We start from the raw sequence: 26,387 nt of genomic DNA, 5'->3' as shown, positions 1-26,387 counted from the left end.
CATAAATAGCAACCTACTGATGTCCCAAAGAAGGAGAAGCATTTAATTTGAGCCAGGTATACACTTCAGACCTAAATGGACTTAACTAATTTTGCTCAGGGGTGTGAAAAATCCACACCCTATGACCAACGTAGTTATACCGACCTAACCCCCTGTGTAGACAGCACTACATTGACAGGAGAGCTTCTCCCATTGACTTATCTACCACCTCTCGGGAAGGTGGATTAACTGCGCCAATGGGAGAAGCTCTCCCATCAGTGTAGTAGCACCTTCACTAAAGCGCTACAGCAGTGCAGTTGCACCACTGTAGCCCTGAATGAGAAGACAAGCCCTTGGGCTTTCACACCTATCACACAAAGAAGTTCATCCTGGCCTGCAACCACTGTAAAGATAAGGCAGGTAGCTATGCTGTCCCTTCTAAAGGTGACTAATAAGATTAAGCCTCTTAAAATGGAACTTTTAATTAATTTTCTAGGTGCCCACTATTAAGAGAGTCATGTAACTTTTTAAGAATGTATCTTGTTTTTTCTACAGGTCCTGAAATCTAGGCCCACACAAGATTGCTGTCTGCTACATGTTGAAATCCAGCGTGCACTATATCAAACCTACCACAGGTCCCAGTGGAACTGGATTCTGTAATACAGGGTCTCTTCTAAAGTTTATCCGTTATCCTGTGTAATAAACAATTGCAAACATTACAATATTAAAACAGTAGGGTGAGATCTGTGGGATAAAATAAGTGTTATTCTCCCAAGCATCAGCTCTCTCATGATGCCAAAATAGGCATCACTCACATATCTTAATATGATTGCCCATCTGCTTTGATCAGCAGTGAAATAGTTACATCATGTTGAAATCATTACATTAGTCAACATCCCATTGATATGAATGTGAGCAGTTCCCATTTCTTAGAGCTGTTTGTCAATTTGTAGATTCAGACAGACCTCAGTATCAAAGACACTTGACTTACATTTAAAAAGTTGATGTTTGCAACCATAAAGAAAGGCTCTTAAAGGTGAGTTACAAAGGGGAAAAAATGAGTTTGTGACCTTCCTTACTAAGACCCGAACAGTTTTTACAAAGTGAATTTTCAGTGCTTGTTTCTCACATTAGAAATTCATATCTTTAGAGCCTAGCACGTGATGACTGGAGAGTTAGAAAACAGTGATATCACAAGAGCTTAGAGTGTGAAAGTTGAGCACGAGGGGAAGAATTTAGTCAGTGTTTCAATCTTTTATGTTAGTTTGTGGTAACACCTATTTAACCTTCGTGACTAACGTACATTTTGGGGGCAGGAAGTCTGCTAAAGACTCAACATCTCTGCCTCCTTAATTAAGGTGTGAGCTAATATACAACCTCTGAGGCCTGCCGTCCTCCAACAAGTTCTCCAGCAAAACCAGGGAAGACTGAAGTTTGACATTCCTGATATGATTTTTTAAATTTAAAAGTGGGGTTCAGGCCACCTTTATATATCAAACGTGTTTTAAAAAAATGTCACAAGCCCAATTTGTTTTTAAAAAATCCCAGTCACCTTTAATTTATTAAATGAGAGTTTTGATTCTGGAGCACAAAATGATGGCTAAAGTGCCTAGTTGCTAAGTGGCTGCAAAGTGGCCTCACCTGATGCCAACAAAACAGGAACTTGCTGGAACCAGTGTAAGGATAAAGCATGGGTCAGCAGTGTAAGACATCACCAACATAGTGCATGCTGGGTATTTGCAGCAAGTAATAGCTGGTTGTCGGCCTAGACTTCAGGATCTGCCAAAGAAATAAGGTATGTTCTTGGTAGGTTTGAAATTTGAATGCACCTTGGTTTGGACCATTAGATTTGTGGATCATCTTTTAATCCTGTTAGTGAATCGAAATTAATAATTTTCACACTTCTGAGTGTGATTTAATAACATGCACCTGCTGTTTGCTTAGCCTTAATGTGTGAAATAGAAATACATTCAAGTGTAAACCTTCTTCTGTTGCAGAATAGCTGTCTGGTCTGCTCTCCTGATGCCAGTGCAAAAATGCATTTCCTGTCCAGTGGTTTACATTTGTATAGATAGTGAATCCAATATTAGGTAGTATGGTATACTGCTCTGGGTAGCATCTCATTCTGTCAACGTTTAGGTATGCATTGCCCATTAGTGTGCCCTGGAGTCTGATTGGAATTATGAAATAGGTCTTTCTCACTAAAATCTTAAGCATCTCACTATATATTTCACAGGAGAAAAGGAGCAAATAGGAAAAAAATTGTTCAAGATGTTAGGCTTTGTTAAAGACGTTAGGCTTTAACGTAGCTATTCCATGCTGCGCTCTGAACCATATTCCTAAAACTTTTAAATGTTTGTGTGATGGAGGCAAAAGAACTAACATGATCCTTGGATATTTAAATAAAGGAATATGGAGCAGGAGTAGGAAGACAGTATTACCTCTCTTTAGGTATTTGTATGCTCACTGCTGGCATACTGTGTTCAGTTCTAGTCTCCACACTTTAAAAAGGATGTTGAAAACTTAGAAAAGGTTTCAGAGAAGCTCTGTAAGACTGAAAAATATGCTTCATAATGGGAAATATAAGAACCTCAACAGGAACAACTGTCATTATATAATCTAGAATTACCTACACAGGGAGAAAATTTGACATTAAAAGAGTACTTTAATCTAGCAAGGGTATAACACTATCCAGTGGCTAGAAGTCTTTAAATCAAGATGTGCCTTCACGGCACCTGAAGTTAGGGGCTCAGTGCTGGAATCACTTGGTGAATATCTGTGCCCTGCATTATACAGGAGGTCAGTTGGTTCCTTATTGGTTCCTTCTCGCCTAAAGTCTATGAAGTTAGTAGAATTCAAACAGAAAATAAGTTTTGAGTTCTTAACAGTGAGGATAATTAAGCACTGGAACAGAGTACCATGGGATGCAGTAAATTCTCCATCACTTGGAGTCTTTTTAAATGAAGACTGGTTGCCTTTTTAAAGGCAGACGTAGTTCAGCCACTGGTTGTTTGTCTAGTTAATGTTCATTTACATAGTAGGGAAGAATATTTCCTCCATACCAGGAGCTATTGGGTAAAATTCTACCTGTGTATGCAGGAGGGCAGACTAGATGTTCAGATGGCTCCTTTTTGGCTTTAAAATCTGTGAATTTGTGCTCTTAAATCAGATTAGGTAGCAAAGAGATACTCCTATGGGAATTCTGCGCCAGAATTTTGCAGAAATTAACATGGTGCGTTCAAAATTTCCTTTCCCTCACAGAAATGGGTGCAGTACTGCTAGCTGCCATTAGGGGCCATAGAAGACACTGCTGAGAGGGAGCTAGAGCAGAGTTTCCCAAACTGGGGTTTGCAAGGGTACTCCAGAGGGTCTGTGGGCCCTGCTGATCAACTTCTCCCGCTCCCTCCCTCAACTCCTCCTCCCTCCCAGCACCTCCTGCAAGCCAGGGAACAGCTGTTCAGTGGCGTGCAGGAGGCGCGGAGAGGGGGCAGAAAGGTGGGGCAGGTGTGGAGCAGGGTTGGGAAGAGGTGGGGTGGGGTCTGGGGCTGAGTGGGAGGCTTGGGGATCTGTGAAAAGTTTTAAAACAAAATGGGGGTCCTCAGGTTGCTAAAGTTTGAGAATCACTGAGCTAGACTGCTAGAGGGTTCCTGGCAGCTGCGGTTCTCAGTATGGCCTGAGGGAAGGAGGCAGTGGGTGCGCAGGAAACTCCATGCAAGCATGGGACCGAGCGTCAGGCTGTTTCTCCCTCTGGATCCCTGGGCTCTGGGGAGGGAGGGAGTGTGGGTATCTGGATAAGGGGGCTGGGGCCCTGCAGCTGCACTCTGGGGCGGAAGGGGGTGGGTTCTTGGGTGGAAGGGAGGGGTGTTGGTATCTGGGCAAGGGGGGCCCTGCAGCTGGGGTCTGAGGGAGGATGCTGGTATCTGGGCCCGGGGTCCCCTGTGGGCTCTGGGGGGAAGGGGGTTTGGGTGTATTGGCTGGGGTGGGGCTGCTGCTGGGCTGCGGGGGGGGAGGGAGGGAGGGGTTGTGGGTGTCTGGCCCCCCAGCTGGGCTCTGTGTGGGGGAAGGGGGCAGGAAAAATAGGAACTGGGTTGTCATAGGGGTTTCTTTAACTCTCTACTCTTGGGGAAATTTTTGTGTGTCTGTATTGTTACAGACATATTTGCTGCCAGGTATTCTGAAATAAATTACCAAAATAATTGAAACTGGTGTTTATTATGTAGTGTTATTTTGACAAATAAAATATGCAGAATTTTAAAATATTGTGCGCAGAATTTTTAATTTTTTGGTGCAGAATGCCCCCAAGAGTAAAGATCTGCATTATCTGTTTGATGTTATGTCCTCTAGTGAACAGTGCTTCGCAGTCTCTTCTCACCTTAATTCACTGTTCTCTAGCAGCAGTTGTTTTGAAAAAATCCAGGGCTGAGCAATAAGGGAGAGCATTACATACATTCTTGGGGATGTAGTTTTTCTGCTGGAAAAAGAAGTCTTAAAAATAAACGTAAAGAAGTTGGCAACCCACTTCTACATCTGAGGTATTAATTGACAGCAGTTTTCTCTGTAAATTTCACTTCCAGTTTGCAAAAGTTTATTCTGGCCTTAGTTATCTCAGTAAAATGCCACACTATTTTCTCACACAACTTGTAAGCAAGGCTACTCATGTCTTAAAGATGACCTAAGGATTTTAATAAATTGGTCTCTTTTGGACTCCTGTAGTATGTATAAAGTATGCCTGAAAGGGGTTTTTAAAAGACATTTTTTGTTGCTTCATATCTGAGATATGAGGACTGTAAACTTATCTTCTCATGCTTTGTTGGATTGGTTGTATATATCTGAGGATGTATAGCTCTTGCCTTAATTGAAGGGGCAGAGATGCTGAAACTTTAACAAAAGTTTCCTGTCTCCAAAATGATAATTACACATTGGAGGTTACAAAAGTTAACTAATAGTCTGATTAAAAATCTCTTTGGTTCTTAGGCTGTGTCTACATTTTATGATAAATGTGGGTTTGAACAGCGGCTAACAGAAGATCCTAGTGTAGACAAGGCAAGCTGTAGTCTTAATACATACTAGCTGGTCAAGGTAGGGTGACCAGACCTCCCATTTTTAAAGGGACAGTCCTGTATTTAAGCCCTCCTGCTGGTGTCCCGACTTTTTCTTAAAAATGGGCAATTTCCCATATTTTCTGTCTCCCCCCGCAATCAGTACTGGCGGGTCCTGCTGCTGGCTGGATTCCGGCTCACCAGCCACCCGCTCACCAGTGGTGGTGGTGGGGCGGGGCAGGGGGTCCAGTGGCCAACAATGTGGGTGAGTGTGCAAGGCTGGTGGCAGGATGAAGATGTGGGGCTGGCGGCTCCCCCTGCTGCTCCATCACCGCAGCCCCCACTGCATGCCAGCTCTCGGCCAGCAGGATCTTGCTCCCACATCCTGTTTCCTGCCTGCGCTGGCTGCATGCTGCAAGCTGTGGTGGCTGATGAGTGCGGGCAGGCACCAGGCGGTGGTCGGTTACATGTTGCTTCTGCTGTCCACCTATCGGCCCTTTATGCGCTCCCGCTCTCGCTGTCCTCTCCCTGCTTTGCCCCCCCCCCCGCCCCTTGCCCTTCTGCTCGTCCTTATCCCCCCCGGTGGGGCACATCCCACTCCCAGTGCTGTGCGGAGAGCCAGCCCCTAGGCGGAGTGCTCAGCTCTCCTTCCCCCACTGCCTCTGGCTGGGCCGGTGCCCTGGGAAAGCTCAAAGCCTCTGGACCGGGGCACTGGCCAGGAGGAGCAAAGCCCTGCATGTTCCAAAGCTCCGCATAGTGCTGGCACAGGGAAGCCTCTCCACCCCTCAGCTAAGCTCTGGAGTGGGGTGGGTTGCACCCTCCCCTGCTGAGACAGCTCTCTGGCCCGCTCTGCTGAAGTCCGTGCAGTCAGGTTCCCTGGGCCCTGATGCACAATGCATCTGGAGGCGGCTAGTTTACGTCAGTGGCCAGCAGCAGCCTGGAGATGTTAGCTGCCTTTCTACACTGTGCAGACCCGAAGGGACAAGCTTCTTCCAGCTGGGTGGGGGGCGCGAAGAGAAGAGATGAGCTCTGCAAAGACACGGGCCAGGTCATCCTCCCCACCCCGCGGCTGGAAGCAGCTCCCATCCCTTCCCTCCTCCACAGTGCTGAAAGACTGCTGCTGGCCACATTCTGGTGTGAACCTTGGCAGAAATTGAGGAGGGGGGGGAAGGGCATGTGACCTTATGTGCTGCCCCACGTGTTGCCTTGGGATGTGGTGCCAGGTACCAGGAGAAGCGGGTCCGTCCAGGGGGTCGGTCACCCCTGCTGTGTGAGTGTAAGGGAGTGAGTGTGTGTGTCGCATATCTCCCTGTGTATCTGGGGGCTAGGTGTGTGTGTCACCCTTCCCCGTGTGAACCCTAAACCCTTAAAGATAAGAAGGTAAATAAAAAGAATCCAACTACGCAGTATTGTTTTTAACGGGCCCAGTCAACTTGATGTTAATTTGAACATTTGTACTGCATAGTTCGGATTGATTGCTGTTGAACTGGCTTGAATACGAGTAATTTTACCAGGTATGACCAGGGAAATATGGTCACCCTAGGTCAAGATAAACCCTAGAAAGTGTTAAAATTACAGCTTGCCTTGTCTACACTAGGATCTTATGTTAGCTAACATACTAAAACCCCACCCTTTGTCATAGTGTAGACATAGCCTAAGAAGGCAAAAGATTCTTAACATGTACTAAGGTTTACTTTGACCAGCTAATATGTGTTAAAACTACAACTTGCCTTGTCTACACTAAGTTTTTTAACATATTAGTTACCAAGTGTTAAAAACACACCCATTTTTAGCAACCATGTCAAACAGCTGAAGTGAACATGGATCTTCAGTTCTGTGAACGACTATGTTGTTCAGGTTCTGAATTGCATGCGCTTAGAATAAGCCTGCTTGAGGGTATATTCTGCGATACCAGTGCAGCACGGGCCTACAATGCTCATTAAAAAGGGAAGGTTTTAAAGCCCTAGTTCTGTGGGTTTAAGACATGGGGTTTATTTTTAATTTGATCTGTAGTTTTTGCTTAAGTTCATGAAATTTCGGTGTTGAGTGTTCAAATTTACTGAAAATGTTATGAGGCAAGGAAAGAGGATAAAATGCCTAAGGCTGCTTATTAGAAGGATATGAGTCACTTGGTAATTTCACATTCACCTATTGTAATATCCTATTTATAGTGCTGTTATACACCAAGGTGTTCTATTCATCTGAATAAAATCTGTCAATGATTTTCCTTTCTAAAGGCTGAGTTTTAATTTGCTTAAAAACAATGAAACCACTAAAAGATCCACGTAGAAACTAGTCAGTTCCAGAAGATGGAGGGACCTGCAGCAAAGGGAATAAAATTGGGCTTGTGACCTCTTTTATGTTTCTTCATGATTTATAAAGAAAGCCTGAAGTTTTTTCACCAAAAGAAGTCAGGGAGGCAGTTTTAGATTATTAAAATGCAGTTCCTGTTGGGCCTAGATGTATACTGTTAGATCACATAAATAAATAGTGAGTGGGGTAGCTTGGGGCTTGTCTTCAGCCAGTGTTGCCACTGTCCTGTTTTGAACACAAGACAAATGCTGTGAGCCTGTGTCTGGCTTGTCAGAAGGAGGGTGGCAAGCAGGTGGGTATGGATTGTTAAGATTCAAGGTCAATGCTCCTCAGGAACAGCATATTCAGGCTATTATGGAGAGCCAAGTACAGTCCACTCACAGTGAATGTTTATTAATGTAAAGTTAATAACTTTCTGCTTCTGATACAGAATGTCTGGGCTTTATCAGCACTGTTTTTTTGAGAATCCCTCCAGACTATAGAACAAATGCAAAGTCCCACCCGCATTAAAACCCGCACCCCTAGCCAGAGCCCTCATCCTTGCCACACCCCAACCCTCTGCCCCATCCCTGAACCCCCTCCCACACGCCAAAGCCCTCGGCCCACCCCCACCACATAAATTTTATTATGTGCATCAATATGAAGCTGATGCATCATATTGGTGCACGTAACAAAATTCATTCCATACATGGGTGTAAAAAATTAGAGGGAACGCTGCCCCAGTGTCTCCCTGGGCTCCACCCTCCCCCCCATTGCCCGAGTTGCCTTCTGCAGCCTCGCACCCCAGGCCTGCCCTGCTCCTTGTCTCCTGTACCAGGCTGCCCTCCTGACCACAGCGCTCACCCCTAAGACTGGCCCTGCTGTTGCTTTCCTACTCCTCTGCCCTGGGAACTCCCTACAGCCTCCTTCCAATAGCAGGTTCCCCAGGAAACAGCAGCAGCTGCTTCTGCTCCTGATTTAGCTAAGGAGTACCCCCTCCCCATGCTTTCTCTAAACCAGGGGTCTCAAAACCAGGGGACCCCAAAGTGGGTTGTGACCCCGTTTTAATGGGGTCGCCAGGGCTGGCGTTAAACTGAAGCTCAAGCCCCACCACCTGGAGCCAAAGCCGAAACCCAAGGGCTTGAGCCCTGGGCAGCAGGGCTCAGGTTACAGGCCCCCTGCCCGGGGCTGAAGCCCTTGGGCTTCAGCTTTGGCCACCCGACCTGGGACAGTGAGGCTTGGACTTTGGGCCCCCCCAAGCGGGGGGGGCGGTGCTCAGGCTTCGTTCCCCCTCCTGGGGTCATGTATTATTTTTTGTTGTCAGAAGGGGGTCACAGTGCAACGAAGTTTGAGAACCGCTGCTGAAAACCAAACCTCTCCCACACCCCAGGTTAGCGGGAAGTCTCCTTCCATTTACTGGCTGAACTCACCCCACTTCCCCAGACCCCCATATGCTGCTGTGTGGGGTTGCTACCGGCTGAGAGGGTTATGGCTCCTCCCCACCCCATAGCTTCAGATAAACTGGAGCACGCAGAGGCTAGGCTGTGGCTTTCCTTTGCTGTAAAGGATATGGAGAGGAGGAGGAGAAGGAGGAGGTAACGTCTCTCTTCCCCCAAGGCGGAGGGGGTAGAGGGCCTCACCTATCTCACACACTTGTATGGCTTGGCCAGCCAGCAGAGTGTGTTGTGTGTGAGGTGTGATCCTCAGGTGTCCCCTCCCCCAAACAGACAGCCCCCCCATACACAACTGCTGCAAGGGAAGGGAGATCAGTGGTTGGCTTCCTCAGCCAGGCCTCCCTCGTGCCAGCTTCCTGGGGGGAGACAGAGCCAGGGCTGGCCTCCTCAGTGGGGATCCCCAGAGCAGCTCTGAAGGAGAAGAGAAGGAAATGGGGGGTATCCCGGGGGGAAGCATACACTGGAACACGTTAGCACATTTCCCTCTCCTCTCCCAGTCTGCACGGCTCACTGGGTGCAGCAAAGGGGACTCTGCTCCCACCAGGCAGTAACTGCACCTCCCGCCCCGCCCCGCCCCGCCCCAGCAGCCAAGCAGGGAGGAGGGTGCTGCAGCAGGGGGTCACCTCTGGAAACAGCACGGCTGGGTTGGGGGACGGAGCTGGCCGCATGTGGACATGCTCCTTGCAGCCTGTCCCCAACCCCCTGATGCAAAGCTGGGAACCCCCTACCCTGACACGGGAGAAGGGGATGACCCCGCCCCCGCCCATGATTATTTCACGTGTCTCCCAGCTGCCAGCCAGCCCCATGCTGGCAGCAAGCTCGGAGCACGGTGCCAAGCCATCACCCCCAAAGGTGCCTGCCACAAGCAGTGGCCCATGAGGGGGGTGCAGAAGCCTCAACGCCAGCCGAGAAACCCATCTAGGCTAGTTGTGGTAAAGCCCGCAGGCGGCAAGGCTGGGGAGGGGGCTAAAGCTCAGACTATAGTGAATCCCTGCATGGTGTCTTGCACAAGAGGCCAGTTTGTACTTCTCTGCCCCCCAAGTCAGCGCTCCCAGAGCTGGACTGGGGGACGCCCCAGGTCCTCTTCGCTGTGCTGGCCAGCTCCATAGAATCATAGAATATCAGGGTTGGAAGGGACCCCTGAAGGTCATCTAGTCCAACCCCCTGCTCGAAGCAGGACCAATTCCCAGTTAAATCATCCCAGCCAGGGCTTTGTCAAGCCTGACCTTAAAAACCTCTAAGGAAGGAGATTCTACCACCTCCCTAGGTAACGCATTCCAGTGTTTCACCACCCTCTTAGTGAAAAAGTTTTTCCTAATATCCAATCTAAACCTCCCCCACTGCAACTTGAGACCATTACTCCTCGTTCTGTCATCTGCTACCATTGAGAACAGTCTAGAGCCATCCTCTTTGGAACCCCTTTCAGGTAGCTGAAAGCAGCGATCAAATCCCCCCTCATTCTTCTCTTCTGCAGGCTAAACAATCCCAGCTCCCTCAGCCTCTCCTCATAAGTCATGTGTTCTAGACCCCTAATCATTTTTGTTGCCCTTCGCTGGACTCTCTCCAATTTATCCACATCTTTCTTGTAGTGTGGGGCCCAAAACTGGACACAGTACTCCAGATGAGGCCTCACCAATGTCGAATAGAGGGGAATGATCACGTCCCTCGATCTGCTTGCTATGCCCCTACTTATACAACCCAAAATGCCATTGGCCTTCTTGGCAACAAGGGCACACTGCTGACTCATATCCAGCTTCTCGTCCACTGTAACCCCTAGGTCCTTTTCCGCAGAACTGCTGCCTAGCCATTCGGTCCCTAGTCTGTAGCGGTGCATTGGATTCTTCCATCCTAAGTGCAGGACCCTGCACTTATCCTTATTGAACCTCATCAGATTTCTTTTGGCCCAATCCTCCAATTTGTCTAGGTCCTTCTGTATCCTATCCCTCCCCTCCAGCGTATCTACCACTCCTCCCAGTTTAGTATCATCCGCAAATTTGCTGAGAGTGCAATCCACACCATCCTCCAGATCATTTATGAAGATATTGAACAAAACCGGCCCCAGGACTGACCCTTGGGGCACTCCACTTGATACCGGCTGCCAACTAGACATGGAGCCATTGATCACTACCCGTTGAGCCCGACAATCTAGCCAGCTTTCTACCCACCTTATAGTGCATTCATCCAGCCCATACTTCCTTAACTTGCTGACAAGAATACTGTGGGAGACCGTGTCAAAAGCTTTGCTAAAGTCAAGAAACAATACATCCACTGCTTTCCCTTCATCCACAGAACCAGTAATCTCATGATAAAAGGCAATTAGATTAGTCAGGCATGACCTTCCCTTGGTGAATCCATGCTGGCTGTTCCTGATCACTTTCCTCTCATGCAAGTGCATCAGGATTGATTCTTTGAGGACCTGCTCCATGCGCCACTGCTGAGGAGAAGTGCCCTGCGGCAGCTCCGGCTACCAATCAGTTGGGGAAGCCAGGGAGAACACAGGGCAGGTACCACAGCACTGCGCACAGAGTGCCCTAGGCGGTTGCCCAGGTCACCCACCCCTAAAGCCAGCCCTGCTAATAACACTGTTTTTTGGTGCCCCCATTGGGAGGAGACATGCTTGTCTTCTGAATGTAGAAGTGATCCCATCGCAGCTCTTAAACTGATAACAGGAGTGAACTTCCGACATTGTAAAACTATTGGAAGATTAAAACTCTCTGAACTTCTCTTGGAATGTGGTAGACTTAATTATTTTACCATGGGTTCCCTGCAGAGCCCCGACAAACACCCCTACCTCCTACTCTCTTTATTAGCTGCATTGTCTGGGTTATCCCTGAGGGGCTGGTTCTCCAAACCACAGCCACTACCTTTCTGGGCTAGAGGGCCTGTAGACAGCAGTGGCTATATGACACGATGTACTTTAGCGTGTTGACACAGTGTCCCAATATTTGGTATCAGTGGGACTTGACCATATTCTGATAGTGTCCTTGGGCTGAGCAGGGCTATGGAATGACCCGGAGGCGCTGTTAACCATTTATTCTACACTGCAAGAAGGAGCTACAAGTCAGGTGACAACGTAGTTGCAGTGGTTCCCCAGACACTCTCGTGTCACTTGGTCTTAAACAGAATCTCAGCACCACCACTCCTTTGACACTCCCTCTTGTAAAGGCTTGTCTACATTGGCACTTTACAGCGCTGCAACTTTCTTGCTCAGGGGTGTGAAAAAACACACACACACACCCCGAGCGCTGCAAGTTTCAGTGCTGTAAAGTGCCAGTTTAGACAGTGCACCAGCGCTGGGAGCTGCAAGCTGTTTCCCTCATGGAGGTGGGTTTTTTATAGAGCTGGGAGAGCTCTCTCCCAACGCTGGTGCCGTGACTACGCAGCCTTTAAAGCGCTGTCATGGCAGCACTTTAACGTTGCTAGTGAAGACATTCCCTAAGTATTCTGCTTTCAAAGCCCTGTTAATCCAGAAAGTAAGATATCAAAGCTTTACTGTAAAGCTGGATGGAGAGATTGATCTCATTAGATAACTTAGTCTTTACCCCCACTTTTAGCTGGTAAAATTCCAGAGGGTGTAACATTGAATGAGTGTTGGCTTTCAGAGATAAGATGAGCAATAGGGAAGCATTGAAGTTTTAATGCACTGGAAATAGTATTTGTATTTACAATCAATACAGCATTTATATGCAAATGGATTTCAGTAACACATCACTCTGTTCTTTGAAGTTGCCTTCTTTGAATCAACATTCACTGCGCCTAGAATAAATTTTTGTTTAACTTGTCAAGGTGAACCTGTTTCCTTACATACAGTTGACACAACTCACAAACTAGAGGGAAACTTGCTTCCTGGTCCAGCTCTCTGAAATGGGAAAACTAGGAGGCGTAGTGCTGTCTGAAGGACTGTAAGGAGATGCTGTCTGTTCTCTTGGCGTGCCGCCTTCAGACCTTGAAAGAGCAGCCTCTCAGTAAGGCAGTGCGTCACACCAAGAGTGTGTGTTTTGTCACGGTTCTTTCATTGACCGTATTGCCACAGTATCTGAGGGCCATAAGTGCAGAGGATTTTAATGCCCTGCCTAAACTACTGATTTTAACCCAGTTTGTACCTGATTAGGACTTGGTTGGTAACTATGGCAACCGGCTGTGGTTTCGCCCTTGCCAGAAGCCAAGCTAGAACCTGATTGTCTTCCTATAACAAGTTCATAATTTTAACTTTATTGTGTGGACAGGACTGTGTCCGGTGGCTGGCTGGCATTCCTCCTAGGTCTGTGTTCTCAGATGTCCCGAATGCATTGCCCCACATGCACTGAGACTACAGTGTGCATGTCCTCCAGATGCATTATTATGTAAGATTTTTCCAGAATAAAACTGATACATAGCTGTACTCGTTCTGTGGAGAGTGGCTTAGTAGCAAATTACAGGTGTCACCCCTTAAACGCAGGAGTCTTGATGTGGCTATACATGTGTCTAACAGAGTTTGTTTGGTTTACAGTACAAGAAGGAAGGACAAAACGTAACCAGTTACTGCCATGAGACCTTGCCAGGATGGGTGCATGACGTGCTAGGCCATAACTGGGCATGTTTTATCGGACACAAAGTTTCGCCCTCTCCCTCCAGCATTCATGTGAACCAGCTCCCTCATCAGAAACCAAGGGAAAGGTGAGTGCACACAGTGAATGGAGGATGACTTTTTATTTTGAAATACGGTGACATCAGCAGTTGTGCTTTAAGTTCCAGACTTAAATGTGTGGACTGGCTCCGGGGCAAGATACAAAGCTATAGTATCACAGGAAGTTTGTGGTCCAAATGAAACTAAATTCCTTAGGCCTGGGGGAAGCAAGTATTGGTGATGGGGCAGTTTAGTGGACAGGGTTTCCATTTTCTTCAGATACGGCATGCTGTCTTTAAGCTCGACTTCAATCACAGTCAAAATGGAAAGCTACATTTAATCTGTTTAAAAAAGATCTGGAGATGTTTGTAAGCTTCCTGGATGAAACGTGCAGAATCCGTAGCAATAAGGATGTCTACAATTATTCCAGTTTAAGTGTTGTCCGATGCCAGCCATTCATTTCAGCTACTAACAGCTAAATGGTGAATATCCTTACTTTTCAACATAAGAAATTACTGTGGTCGCTGGATATTATTCAGTCATAAATCCAAATGGGAGGAGAGGTGGTCTTAGTTAAGCTTTGGATTGAGATTTGATCCACAGTGTGAAAAAGCTGGAGAACCTCTGTCTAAATAACCTGGTGTGCTTGTCCAGTTGGCTCTTTGAGGTACATTCATACTTTGAACTTTAATCTTGCATCAACCCAGTTCTAATAGAATAGAAAGACTTAGACTGAAGATCTAAAGCACTGGGTGTGGGAATTTGAAAGAAGAAGGTTAGGAAGTGGTCATCTCTGCATTCAGAAAATCCAGGGAATAGAGGAAAAGTTCTGAATTTAAATCTTAAATCCAAATAATCCCTTTCAGGCAAATGATCCCATGTAATGTCCTCTTTAACTACTGGGACTACTTAAGGTAAAAATAACTGGCTTGATATTTGTTTCTCCCCCACACCACAGGGCAAGTCTATGCTTAAAACGCTGCTTCGGCGCAGTTGCCCTGCTGCAGTGCTTTAATGAAGACAATAAGCCGACTGGAGAGAGTTCTCCTGTCGCCATAGTTAATCCACCTCCCCAACAGGTGGTAGCTATGTCTGCGGAAGTGCTGTCTACACCAGGGGCTAGGGGTCACTATAACTACGACACTTGGAGCGGGGAGGGGGGGATTTTTCACACCCCTGAGCAATGTTGTTATGCCATTATAGGTCAGTAGGGTAGACTATACCTCAGTATTACAGCTGGCTTACAAGAGTCTGCTCCTAAGCGAGTGGTAAAGTGTTCAGGTGTCTAATCACAGCAGTTGTGTGAATAGTCTTCAGGCCAAACTTTTATCTTAATGTACTATTCCTGATTGTCTGCAGGTTTTCAAGGAGGCCTTATGTACAAAACTTTGACTTTGTGAAGGCTATCAATACTGTTCAGAAATCCTGGACAGCAACAACATACAAGGAATATGAAAGCCTCTCCTTGGAAGAGCTAACTAGAAGAGCTGGAGGTCTCAAGTCCAGAGCTCCGAGGTATTAAAGTTTTCCTACTTAGGTCACTCACAAGGCCTGCTGGTGAGAATCATTCACTGAGTTCTTTGTAGCTTTGCTGATTATCATCAGCTATGGATCTGGCTCCTAGTTCAGTTTATATATAATATACTGTGGAATCCAGATGTATTCAGACCCTTTACTGTATGATTGAGTGCCAGCATATTTACCTGTTTGAGTCCTGATGATCCAAACATATCTGGCTGTCTTGCAAGCACTTCCAATGAATGTGAGTTTTCGCTGTTTGATCCAGTCCTGAAATTGCCTCAGAATATACAGATTAAGGGAAGAGGTGATGACATGGGTATAGAATGGGAATTTTAGAATTAAACTCTTAACCAGCCATCGCTCAGGTTGTGCCCACACACAGCTATGGCAGGCAGGTAGGTGTTTTTATCCTTTAAATAAAGTTAATTAGGGAGTTCATAACCTTCAGTCCAAAAACAGCCATAGGCAATCATGGCTGAAATATAGACAATGCAGATTTTCAGAAGGAGTTCTCTGTCACGATATCAAATTGCCCATCCCAGTGTCTCATTCTATAGATAACTTGGGGAGAATGCTGGCCTATATTTTATACACTGAGTAAGGCACACACCATTCAATATCAGGCACCAGGGGGTTGTGTATGCACACCGTAACCTCTGATTTCAGTACAGTCTGATCAAACTTGTAACTGGAGGTAGAAATTGTTTTTCCTTTGAAATTTCCCATTGTGTAGCTGTTCCCTTTAGTACATTAGCAAGAAGGAGAGTAAAGCTACCTTCCTATGCCAAACATTGCTTTGCAGTGATGTAGCTTTGCAGATGTCTTTTTTCACTCTCAGATGGTTGACTCTGATGGTGTTGAGCCATGTCCTGAAGTAGGAGGGGGCTGTAGGGAAGAAATATTGTTCATACTTTTCCCCCAAACTTCACTGTACTATAGAAGTCAAGTGTGCAGGTAGAATTTGAAATATCTCTAACTTTTGCTACTCTGATTACGAAAAATGCCAAATATTTGCTCTGTGCATGCAGATAATGTTGGGGCTTCCCGATACATGGGTAAGATTATGCGTTGTCCCTGTGAAGACAGTCACATGCCCTCACAATCACAGAAAAATAGCACTAAGTACAGACACACAAACATTTAGACCCTCCATCGTCTGCGTGTAATGTTAGATCTCGTCGTGCACTTGGAGCAGCATTTGTTGGGCTGGTCTCTCCGGTCTGCTGAGAGTAGAAGTGAGCCTGATGCTCTTCACAAGCACTTGACTTTTAAAGTGGGTAGAATGCTTACCTGTGCAATCTTTTTGGCTTGTCTGCACTATGACTATCCGCCAGCAATAGGTGCCGCTGAGGACGGTTTAGCTGCAAGCGTAGACAGGGACAGTCAGCATTCAGAACCACTTCAATAGCTGCGGAGAAAGTCGGCTTCAAGTGGCTGTCTCCAAGCATGCTTTAACCAGGATCATCGGAAGCATGGCTGGACACTTTGTCCTTGTCAGCACTTGCAATTAAACTGTGTTCACCTCTAACTGATGCACATTGACCGTAATTGGTGATTTTGTGTACTTTCAAGAAACCCTGTGTATTCTTAAGGAAATTTTGTTGATAGCACAGATATTCAGTAGCTGTTCAAAGTCGGTTGTAAGGCTGGCATCCTTGATGATATTGGGGTATTAGTTCAGCACTTCAAAACAAAAACAAACTTTTGGACTGATTTAATTGCCCTAGCCAGCAGGTTGTTATGGCATAAATAAACCCTTGTCTGCTCCAGCAGGGATTGTGACTATTTTCTCCTTGCCATATTCCATCTCACTGAAGCTAAGCAATAAAGAATCACTTGTGAGACTTGACACCCATTCAGTGTGTGGAGGGTTGCTAGCTCTAGATACAGTTAGGTGGATTAACACATGGGCCCCGGCCAATTTGGGGGCCCCCAGGAACATCGCAACTCTGCTCATCCTCTTCCCCCATGTGGCCCCGCCTCCTGGCCAGGCCAGAAGCTGGAACCGGGCCAGAGCCGCCTAGGGAGCCCTGAACCTTTCTCCTGTCCTGGGCAGAGGGCTGGGGGGCCCAAGAGCAGCCCCCTAGCCTGTGTCCCTGCCCCCTGGGGTGCACCACCCGGGATAGGTGGAGGGTTTGGAGGGGGTTTCACCAGAACTGGGGGGAGGAGGCGCCAAGGGGGCTATGCCCTCCCACTTTTTAACAAAAGAAACCTGCCCTAGTGAGAGCAGGGAACACCGGATCATCAGCGCTGGCCCCTGCTCAGCCAGGGCCGGCTCTGTGTGTGGCTGCAGCGCCCAGCCCTGGCTCTGCAGGTGGCAGATGACTCCAGTTCTGGGCAGAGGGAGCCCGGCTTGCGTGGGGGGTTGGGTTGCAGGGTCCTGAGACAGGCAGTGGATGGATATAGTTTGGGGGGGGGGCATTGATCCCCAAAACAGGGGTCAGGCATGGAGGGATGTTCAAGGGGTCATGTGCCATTGCTCCCCCCCCATTTCTGCAGCTCTGAGCTGCTCTGCTCTGCCTTTAATTAAAAAGAAAATTGATCTAAATGGGGAAACACACGAAAAAAAAAGCCTAAGTCCTGCTTGCGGGGGGGGGTGGAAAATGGGGGAAGCGAGTCGGGGGGAGAGAAGGGGATGAGAGGGTGGGGCAATGGTGAGGGGAAGGGGGATGGGATGGGGAAGAGGGATGGCATAGGGAAGGGGAAGACAAGGGGAATGGGGTGGGGAGAGGAAGTGGGAGGGGGAAGAGAAGAAGGAGGATGGGGTGGGGAGAGGGGATGGGGTGGGGAGAAGGGAGATGGCGCAGGGGGCGGTGGGTAGAGGCACTTTGCGTCTGAATTGCCTGAGTGGCCACAGCTCCTGCACTCAGGTCACTGCAGCACCTTTTACGAAAGTTTCATCGCCCTGGGGCTCCCCACAGTGACCTGGCTCCCTGGACAGCTGCCGCAGCTCTTACCACAGCCTGACAGGGCCTCAGGGGAGAGGAGGAGCCGGGGGCGGGGGCCCCAAAAGGTCTTTGTTCCCAGGGTCCCATTAAATCTTAATCTGCCTCTGCTGTTAGGAAATAGTCTGTGGAAGCAAAATTGCTAGAGGTGTCAGTTCCTCATGCAATCTCTTTTCCTCTGCCTAGACAATGTGATGGTATGTTAATGTCAAATGTATGTTCTTATGTTTTAGACCGAAGCCTGCGCCACTAACGCCCGAATTAGTCAAACAAGTTTCAGGTTTGCCAGAATCCTGGGACTGGAGGAACATTGATGGTGTCAACTATGTCAGTCCTGTAAGAAACCAAGGTACGAGGTTTTTCATAATCCCCATATGAGACTGTCTGCAAAAAGTACCTCGTGCTTAATCTATTGCATGTCAGTATCATGAAAGGTCTGAATTTGCTTTGCTGTATGGTCCCCTGCGATAGGCAGTAGAACACGCCTGATATACAAACCCTCTGCTAAGGCTTGGAAAAGTTTTTGCTCTTCCTGCCAAAGTAGAAGACTACTTCCTGTTAGACCGTCCGGTTCAGTACAGGAGTGAAAGTCAATTACCATGGCTCTCTGTATGGAGATCGCTAGCAAATTCTGTTTGTCCAAACTGTCATCATGATGAATTTCTGCCCACCACAATCTCAGAACTGATACAGTGCAAGTTCAGTTATTAATTTTTCTGCTAATTGTTGCTGACAGCATATTATCATACAATTTTAACCAGTAATCCCTTGAAGGATTGTTTATACCATCCTGAAGTCTCATTACTTAAATCATTTTAGGAATAATTAGTTACATGACTGATCTGTTACAGAAATAGGTGTCTGTTTATACTTTGAAAAGCATCGACACTGGTAAACGTCTGATACCCCCATAAACAAAATGCAACTACTGTAAAGCTTGCGCCTCACTCCTGCACTAGTACAGATCTTCCTTCTTAGCTAGATTTAAAGGTTCAGTCTTACTATTATTTATTTGTAGTGATTCAAAATCTTCTCTTGAGGCAAATGGAATGGAGTGCTGCTATATAATGAAGTTGTTTCCTTAAACCATTGGTCCCTTTCCAATGCATGAGGGGCATGTGTGTGTACTGAAGAATTCCTAACAAGATTTTGGGGGAAATGGGGGGGAGAGGGAAGAAGGAGGAGGATGGGGGTGTTGGTGGAATGTGAGAGAGTTGGTTCACAATCTGATCTGTGGCTGAATGATGATTGGAAATAGTGAAATGCTTACACAGGGATTATCAACAGCTAACCGGTGTAAAGACCTGTGCTTCCTTTGTACCTTCAGTTCACTTGAGAAATGTGGTATCATCCCTTCTTCATTCAGTGGGTAACAAGATCTAAGGCTTCCTCTTCCTGAAGCAGCATTGTAAACATGTTCTCAGTATGGGGAGTCTTGCTTTGCTCTTTTCAGGGATGGGAGTTGCCTAAACCCCCTCGTATTGTGTTGAGAAAGCACCTGCAACACACAAAGGAATTCAGGTGGACTGTGTTTGCATGTCACATTCAGCCAGAAATGAGCATATTTGGTATGATAAATAGCCAAAAAGATAATAACATTATTAATATGCGTAGTGCTGACATATCAAATCATTCATTTTCCTTACAATAATGAGCTATTGTAGATTTGCAGAGGCATCAGACATCAATGGCTGTAAATAGTTATTAGTAAAACAATGGCACAATATTAAGATTTAGATGCTGAAAGTTTGAAAATGCACTGAAGACTAACAGAACCATAAGCAGCAAGAAGCATGTTTTTTCAAACAGCCAATCATGCTAGGCAAACTTCCACATGCTAAGCTGTTGAGACAGTGCTGCATTCACTGCAAGATCATGCTTTCTTCATGTGTTTACTGTTAGAACCATGTGGCCGCTACTATTGTCCCAAATGGACAAGAATTTCACAAGGACAAAAGTCTAGTCTTTGAAGATAATCCTTCAACATTACAGAGGCAGGCCTCCAGCCACAGGTTTCTTGGTTTGTAATCTTCATTTATATCTATGATAGCACATCAGCATTCCCCAGTATAATCAGTCACCTTTTTTTAGGTAACCTCCTTTACTTACTATTCAGTACAGAACTGAATTACTGTACCCTTTAATGCCAGCTAACACTTTAAGAGATAAAGGCCTGATGTACACTACAGACTTAGGTCGATGTAAGGCACCTTACGTCGAGCCAATGATGTCAGAGTCTACACCACAGCCTTGCTCCCTCCTATGTAAGTGCTCTGCTACACTGACATAAGAACTCCACCTCCACTTATGTCAGTGTAGACACTGTTACTTATGTTGGCTGTCATTCTTGTCAGTTTCATGGCTTCCTGCTGGATCCTTGATACTGACAAGAAAGGCTAGTAGGTTCCCTGCTGTGAACCCGGCATCTGGCTCACAGCTCGGGCTATCACCCTGGGGTGGGTGAGGGGCTCCAGCTAGAGCTGGGAGCCGAGAGCTGCGGAGTGGGGGCAGCTGGGCTCCCTGCGGGCTGTGGGGAGCCCAGGGTCTCACCCCCCACACTGCTCCTCTTAAGTTGGGGGAAGCACTCCTGGCAAGGACATGCACCACTGACAGAAGGAAGGTAGTGAACCATGGCAGGTAATTACTGCCGTGGCTGTAAGTCAACCTAACATAGCTTGACTTAACTTTGTAGTGCAGGCATGCCCAATGCTCAGTTTGAAACTAGAAGCAAACAGAACAAAGAACTCTAATACAAATTAAGCTTCAATAAAATCACGGTCCCAAGAACCCCCCTTCCCATGCTTTAGATATCTTCTGCAGAAGAGATTAGTTTGAGAGGATGCATTGCTGTCAGTTTCTACTACGGGGAAATATTGTTAGGCAATTACATCACAGTAACCAATTTAGCACGGAGAGCTAGGATTCTCAGTAAATCTCTGCTCTGACTCCTGTAATCTTCCTCTCAAACCAGAGTAGGTGGAAAAACATAGTGACCTACTGATTCCTCACCTTCTAAAGGCATTTTAGGCCCTTTAATCATTTTTCATCATTTAATGATCCTTTTGCCACAGACTGAGTGGAATCTAATGCGGTTAAGTCTGTGATTGACTTGGAATTGAATTTGTGGGGAGCATCTGACATGCAACAATTCCAGCAATTATCTCTGATCTCCACTGATATTCCATTTCTGTGTGGGTGCCATATTAGGAGGTTCCCAGAGTGTACTGCTGCAGTTAATAGGGAGAATGTTTTTTTTTTAAAAAGTTACTTCCAGGACAATGATTACATGAATGAGACTTGGCCTACTGTGGCGTGGCCAATCAGCAAACAATGGAATGATTGTGTAAGAATGGGTGTCACCTTTCACCACTTTGAACATGAATGCTCTTTGCCCAGCAGTGTGATCAGAGAGTAACTTCCACCCCCTCCTCTTCAGACGTCTTAATCCAACGTCCAGCGTCTTAATGTTGAATAATGGTACAATTTCATAAAGTCGTGCTTTTATAATAGCCCTGCTTGATGCCCTCCTATACGTAGTTTGAGACATGAGGTAGTTTCTTTTTGTATTCTCAAAGCCTCATTCCTTTTTTAAGCTTTGCAGTATTTTCCTTTGTAGTGGGCAAGTCAGTTGGGGGCCTGGGTGAGGGGTAATAGTCAGAATAAGACCTCAGCTAAGCAACTCCCCCTCTGCAGTGTGGCTACTTCACTTTCAAAGTTTCTACTACATCACAGAAAATACCAAGAGGGGGCGAAGGAGCTAAAACTAAAAGGCAACACTAAATTGTGGTGTAAAATATGATGCTAGGTGACTTATCTTGTTACTGTCAGCAGAGGACAACGACTCTGAAAAGCCAGAGTATGACTGCATGCTGCTTGAGAGAATCACAAAATTAAACTTCACACTTACATTGCCAAACTCTAAACCAAGCCATTACTTTAGAAGCAGCAGTATAAGTATAGTGGTGCAATGGGAAACTGTGGCTCTAAATACACTAACGTGCTGAGGATATCTAGAATAGTTTGTTCAGAGTTCAGTTGACACAGGTCATAGGACACCTTTTAGGAGGGCTTCACAAAGAGCAGCCTCAAAAAGTTGGTTATGAGCATCCTCCGCACCATGCTAACAAATATTTTTTTATATGACCATTCAGAGGCAACAGCTTAGCAATTATGCAGCTTTTAAAACTAGACAATTAAAAAGTTAAACTTAACTATATCACACTATATTAAAAGAAACTATATTAAAAAAAACTTCTCGGTCTTGCTGCTTCCTTTTAGGAGACATCAAAACTGCTTTATGACCACAGCTGATCCTTAAAGGGACTTCTAAATGCTAACTTCAGTGGGACTATTTTTGTGCTTGCAGTTAAGCATATTTGAATAGCTTTCTTGAACTGGAGCCTAACTTCTGGTCAAACTGAAGACAATGTCAAAGCAGGGTTGACTTGATTCAACAGTCTGTGCAATATAAGGGTTGCCTCCCTTTACAGCACCCTAGAATCATAGAATATCAGGGTTGGAAGGGACCTCAGGAGGTCATCTAGTCCAACCCCCTGCTCAAAGCAGGACCAATCCCCAACTAAATCATCCCAGCCAGGGCTTTGTCATAAAGCATAAAAATATCTAAGGAAGGAGATTCCACCACCTCCCTAGGTAACGCCACCCTCCTAGTGAAAAAGTTTTTCCTAATATCCAACCTAAACCTCCCCCACTGCAACTTGAGACCATTACTCCTTGTTCTGTCATCAGCTACCACTGAGAACAGTCTAGATCCATCCTCTTTGGAACTCCCTTTCAGGTAGTTGAAAGCAGCTATCAAATCTCCCCTCATTCTTCTCTTCCGCAGACTAAACAATCCCAGTTCCCTCAGCCTCTCCTCATAACTCATGTGTTCCAGTCCCCTAATCATTTTTGTTGCCCTCTGCTGGACGTTTTCCAATTTTTCCACATCCTTCTTGTAGTGTGGGGCCCAAAACTGGACACAGTACTCCAGATGAGGCCTCACCAATGTCAAACAGAGGGGAACGATCACGTCCCTCGATCTGCTGGCAATGCCCCTACTTATACATCCCAAAATGCCATTGGCCTTCTTGGCAACAAGGGCACACTGTTGACTCATATCCAGCTTCTCGTCCACTGTAACCCCTAGGTCCTTTTCTGCAGAATTGCTGCCGAGCCATTCAGTCCCTAGTCTGTAGCGGTGCATGGGATTCTTCCATCCTAAGTGCAGGACTCTGCACTTGTCCTTGTTGAACCTCATCAGATTTCTTTTGGCCCAATCCTCTAATTTGTCTAGGTCCCTCTGTATCCTATCACTACCCTCCAGCGTATCTACCACTCCTCCCAGTTTAGTGTGATCCGCAAATTTGCTGAGAGTGCAATCCACACCATCCTCCAGATCATTTATGAAGATATTGAACAAAACTGGCCCGAGGACCGACCCTTGGGGCACTCCACTTGATACCGGCTGCCAACTAGACATGGAGCCATTGATCACTACCCATTGAGCCCGACAATCTAGCCAGCTTTCTACCCACCTTATAGTCCATTCATCCAGCCCATACTTCTTTAACTTGCTGGCAAGAATACTGTGGGAGACTGTGTCAAAAGCTTTGCTAAAGCTTTTGGTCTTGGACTTGTTTAGTTTGCTGATGTTTTGTATTTCCTGTATTCCTCAGCATCATGTGGCAGCTGCTATGCATTTGCTTCCGTGGGCATGTTGGAGGCAAGAATTCGTGTCCGCACTAACAATACTCAGACACCAATCTTCAGTCCTCAGCAGGTTGTGTCCTGCAGCCATTATTCTCAAGGTGAGTGGACTGGAGATGTTCCCCTGGTATTGAGGAGATGGGGGGAGGACACCACCCCAAGGATTTTGTCACTACAGGAGAGGAAGGGTTGACGGTCTCTTCTAATTGATTGGCAACCATTTTTGTAAGCCTGTCTGTGGTCTGGGGGTGGGAAGCTCATTTGCTGTGAAATAGCAGCTTCAGAAAGCCAGGGTATTAGAACACGCTTCTTTCATGACTGAAAGAAATGACTAATTCTTGAGTGTCATATGCTTAGGATTACATTTTATGGTAGCTGGCTTCTGTGACTCCAACATAGTGATCCAGATTTCATTCCAGGGTCATTAGAGTCCATTTTGCTGTGTGCATGGGAATGTTGTATTGGAGTTGAACCACCAGTGGTTTGCTTAACACTAGCTAGTGGTCTGTGGAGACTGACTGCTCATTTGGTGTCTGTTGTCCTCCTTCTCCAGCTGCTTGTGCAGGCATCCAGGCGCTTCATTGTAAACCGCCTTGGATGGCTGCAAAAAGCAGCTGGAAACAAGGGAAAGGAACCTGTCTAGGGGAATGTGCTGTGTTGGAGAGGATCCTGGAGCTGTAATCCACCTGCAGAGAAGAGGGAATGTCTAGGGGGAGCAGAGGAGATTGGAATTGGGCAGTTTGTCCTGGGAAGTTAGGAGAAGGCCACCAGACTGGGTAGCACATCTAGGGAGAAGGGAACAAAATGTCCCTGAAGCGTGTACAGAGGGAGGAAGAACAGAGTGGTGGGGGGAGGCAAAAGGAAAAGCAAAAAGCAGCAGACCGTGCGATTCTCTTTTGGGAAAAAGGACACCACCTCCATCGTATCTGACAGGTACAATACATATGTTTTTTACTGGTGCTATGTTTCCATGTAAGGAATTACTGTGGTTACCATGGGGATGTTGAATGGTCACAAATGGCTGAGGAGATAGCTTGTGCAGTAGGGAAGAGGGTGTTAAGGTGGTCCACCCTGTGAGTCAGCTTGAGAGCCTCTGCTCTGGGTGTTAAAAGAATGTTAGGCATTGTTTCCTCTTGATCTCAGGGGAGAGATAAGAGTGGTTCCCTTTTAACTGTAACCTGCATTAGCCATGCTCAGTCTGATACAAAATATCGGGGATAATAAAGACTTGTGGTGATTTTTAAAACAATGAACTTGCAAAATTGCAGCTTCCTCTCTTATCCCAAAAAGACCTTCTGCAAGGAATAATCAGATCTTTTCTGACTATTTCAGGTTGTGATGGTGGATTCCCATACCTCATTGCTGGGAAATACATCCAAGATTTTGGTGTGCTGGAGGAAGAGTGTTTCCCTTACACAGCCACAGATTCTCCATGCACTCCGAAGCGGAACTGTTACCACTACTATGCCTCTGAGTACCACTACGTTGGAGGGTTTTATGGAGGCTGCAATGAAGCCCTGATGAAGCTTGAACTTGTCATATATGGGCCAATGGCCGTTGCTTTTGAAGTTTATAGTGATTTCATGCTCTATAGAGGAGGAATCTACCATCACACTGGGCTGCAGGATGAGTTCAACCCCTTTGAGTTGACCAATCATGCTGTGTTGCTTGTGGGGTATGGCAAAGATCCAGATACTGGTGAGAAGTTCTGGACAGTGAAAAATAGCTGGGGAAGCTCATGGGGAGAAAATGGTTACTTCAGAATCCGCCGAGGCACTGATGAATGTGCCATTGAAAGTATAGCAGTGTCTGCAACTCCTGTTCCAAAATTATAAAGCAAAACTCCTTTCTAGTGCCTCATTTCTGAGAAGCAAATTTCATTGCCATAGGAGCGTATTGATTATATTATGTACTTGGAAAATTTTACTGCAGTATTTTAAAGCTTAAGAATGAGATTTTTTTTTTAATGAGATTTTTCAGAATCCAGTGAGCAGTTTTCACTCTCTACCACTGAAGACACTTCAAAATTCTGTTGTTTGTTTATGATACACAAAGATACACTTCCTGTGTATAGAGGCTGGCAGTAAATTCTCTAAGAACACAATTGCCATTAGATTAACAATAAGTGGTAGTTATTCATCATTTTATAAAGCCCCGATATTCTTTTTCTTCTCCTTGGACAATCTTAAAACTGGACCTCAGAAGGAAATGACTGCTACAATAACCTATAATTACTTAAAGGGCACTTTTTAAAGTATTGTGCCTTACTCCTGGGACATCAGGGGATCATTGTCTTTTAAAATTGGACATCTTAAGTGTCCATCAGAGAATGATTACACTGTGATTAAAGGGAAACTTTAAAGCTTTAAGTGTTTGGCAAACGTGCAAGCAAAATGTCAGATGTCAAACTCTCTGAACCTCAAAGTTCGTTTTACATATTGGCCTTTTACTGCATTTATGTGGCGGTTTTTTTAAGTTCCTATTTTTATGAATGTCATTTGAATTCAATTCCAAGCTGATCCTCAATAAAAGTCTGACTCTATTGCTGTGGGAGTTGTTTCTTACTGAAGTTGGTGCCTTTTTATTGCTATGACCTACACCAACAGCTTCAAAATCGAGAAGGGATATTCAGGTATTTTAGCGTAAGGAAGATTTTGGGGTGGGTGGGGGAGGAGAATTATAAATCATCTGTCCTCCAGCCAGTTCTGTTCGGTATCGGTTCTTACACTGCGTGGTGTTGCTCTTTAGTGCAAGCGCAAGCAGAGTCTTTGTGCAGAGTCTTTGTACAGCGCCTAGCACAGTGCAGTCCCAGTCCATGATTAGAGCTTCTTTAATAATATGT

At 46.0% G+C, this 26,387-nt stretch overlaps 1 protein-coding gene across 1 annotated transcript in view; it reads left to right on the top strand.

Moving 5' to 3' along the window:
* CTSC (cathepsin C) overlaps window positions 1-26,089 on the top strand; it is a 35,299-nt gene extending 9,210 nt beyond the window's left edge. The window contains exons 3-7 of the mRNA XM_077808032.1: window positions 13,254-13,420; window positions 14,730-14,885; window positions 18,070-18,185; window positions 23,515-23,646; window positions 24,878-26,089. Coding sequence (XP_077664158.1) covers window positions 13,254-13,420; window positions 14,730-14,885; window positions 18,070-18,185; window positions 23,515-23,646; window positions 24,878-25,380 — 1,074 coding nt within the window. The 3' untranslated portion in view covers window positions 25,381-26,089. The remainder of the gene's footprint in view (window positions 1-13,253; window positions 13,421-14,729; window positions 14,886-18,069; window positions 18,186-23,514; window positions 23,647-24,877) is intronic.
* Window positions 26,090-26,387: the final 298 nt, after the last annotated feature.

Source organism: Eretmochelys imbricata, chromosome 1 (genome assembly GCF_965152235.1).
Source record: "Eretmochelys imbricata isolate rEreImb1 chromosome 1, rEreImb1.hap1, whole genome shotgun sequence".
In the NCBI taxonomy this organism is placed as follows: domain Eukaryota; kingdom Metazoa; phylum Chordata; order Testudines; family Cheloniidae; genus Eretmochelys; species Eretmochelys imbricata.
The sequence above is the reverse complement of the archived record's forward strand: the minus strand, read 5'-3'. Positions and strand labels throughout refer to the sequence as shown.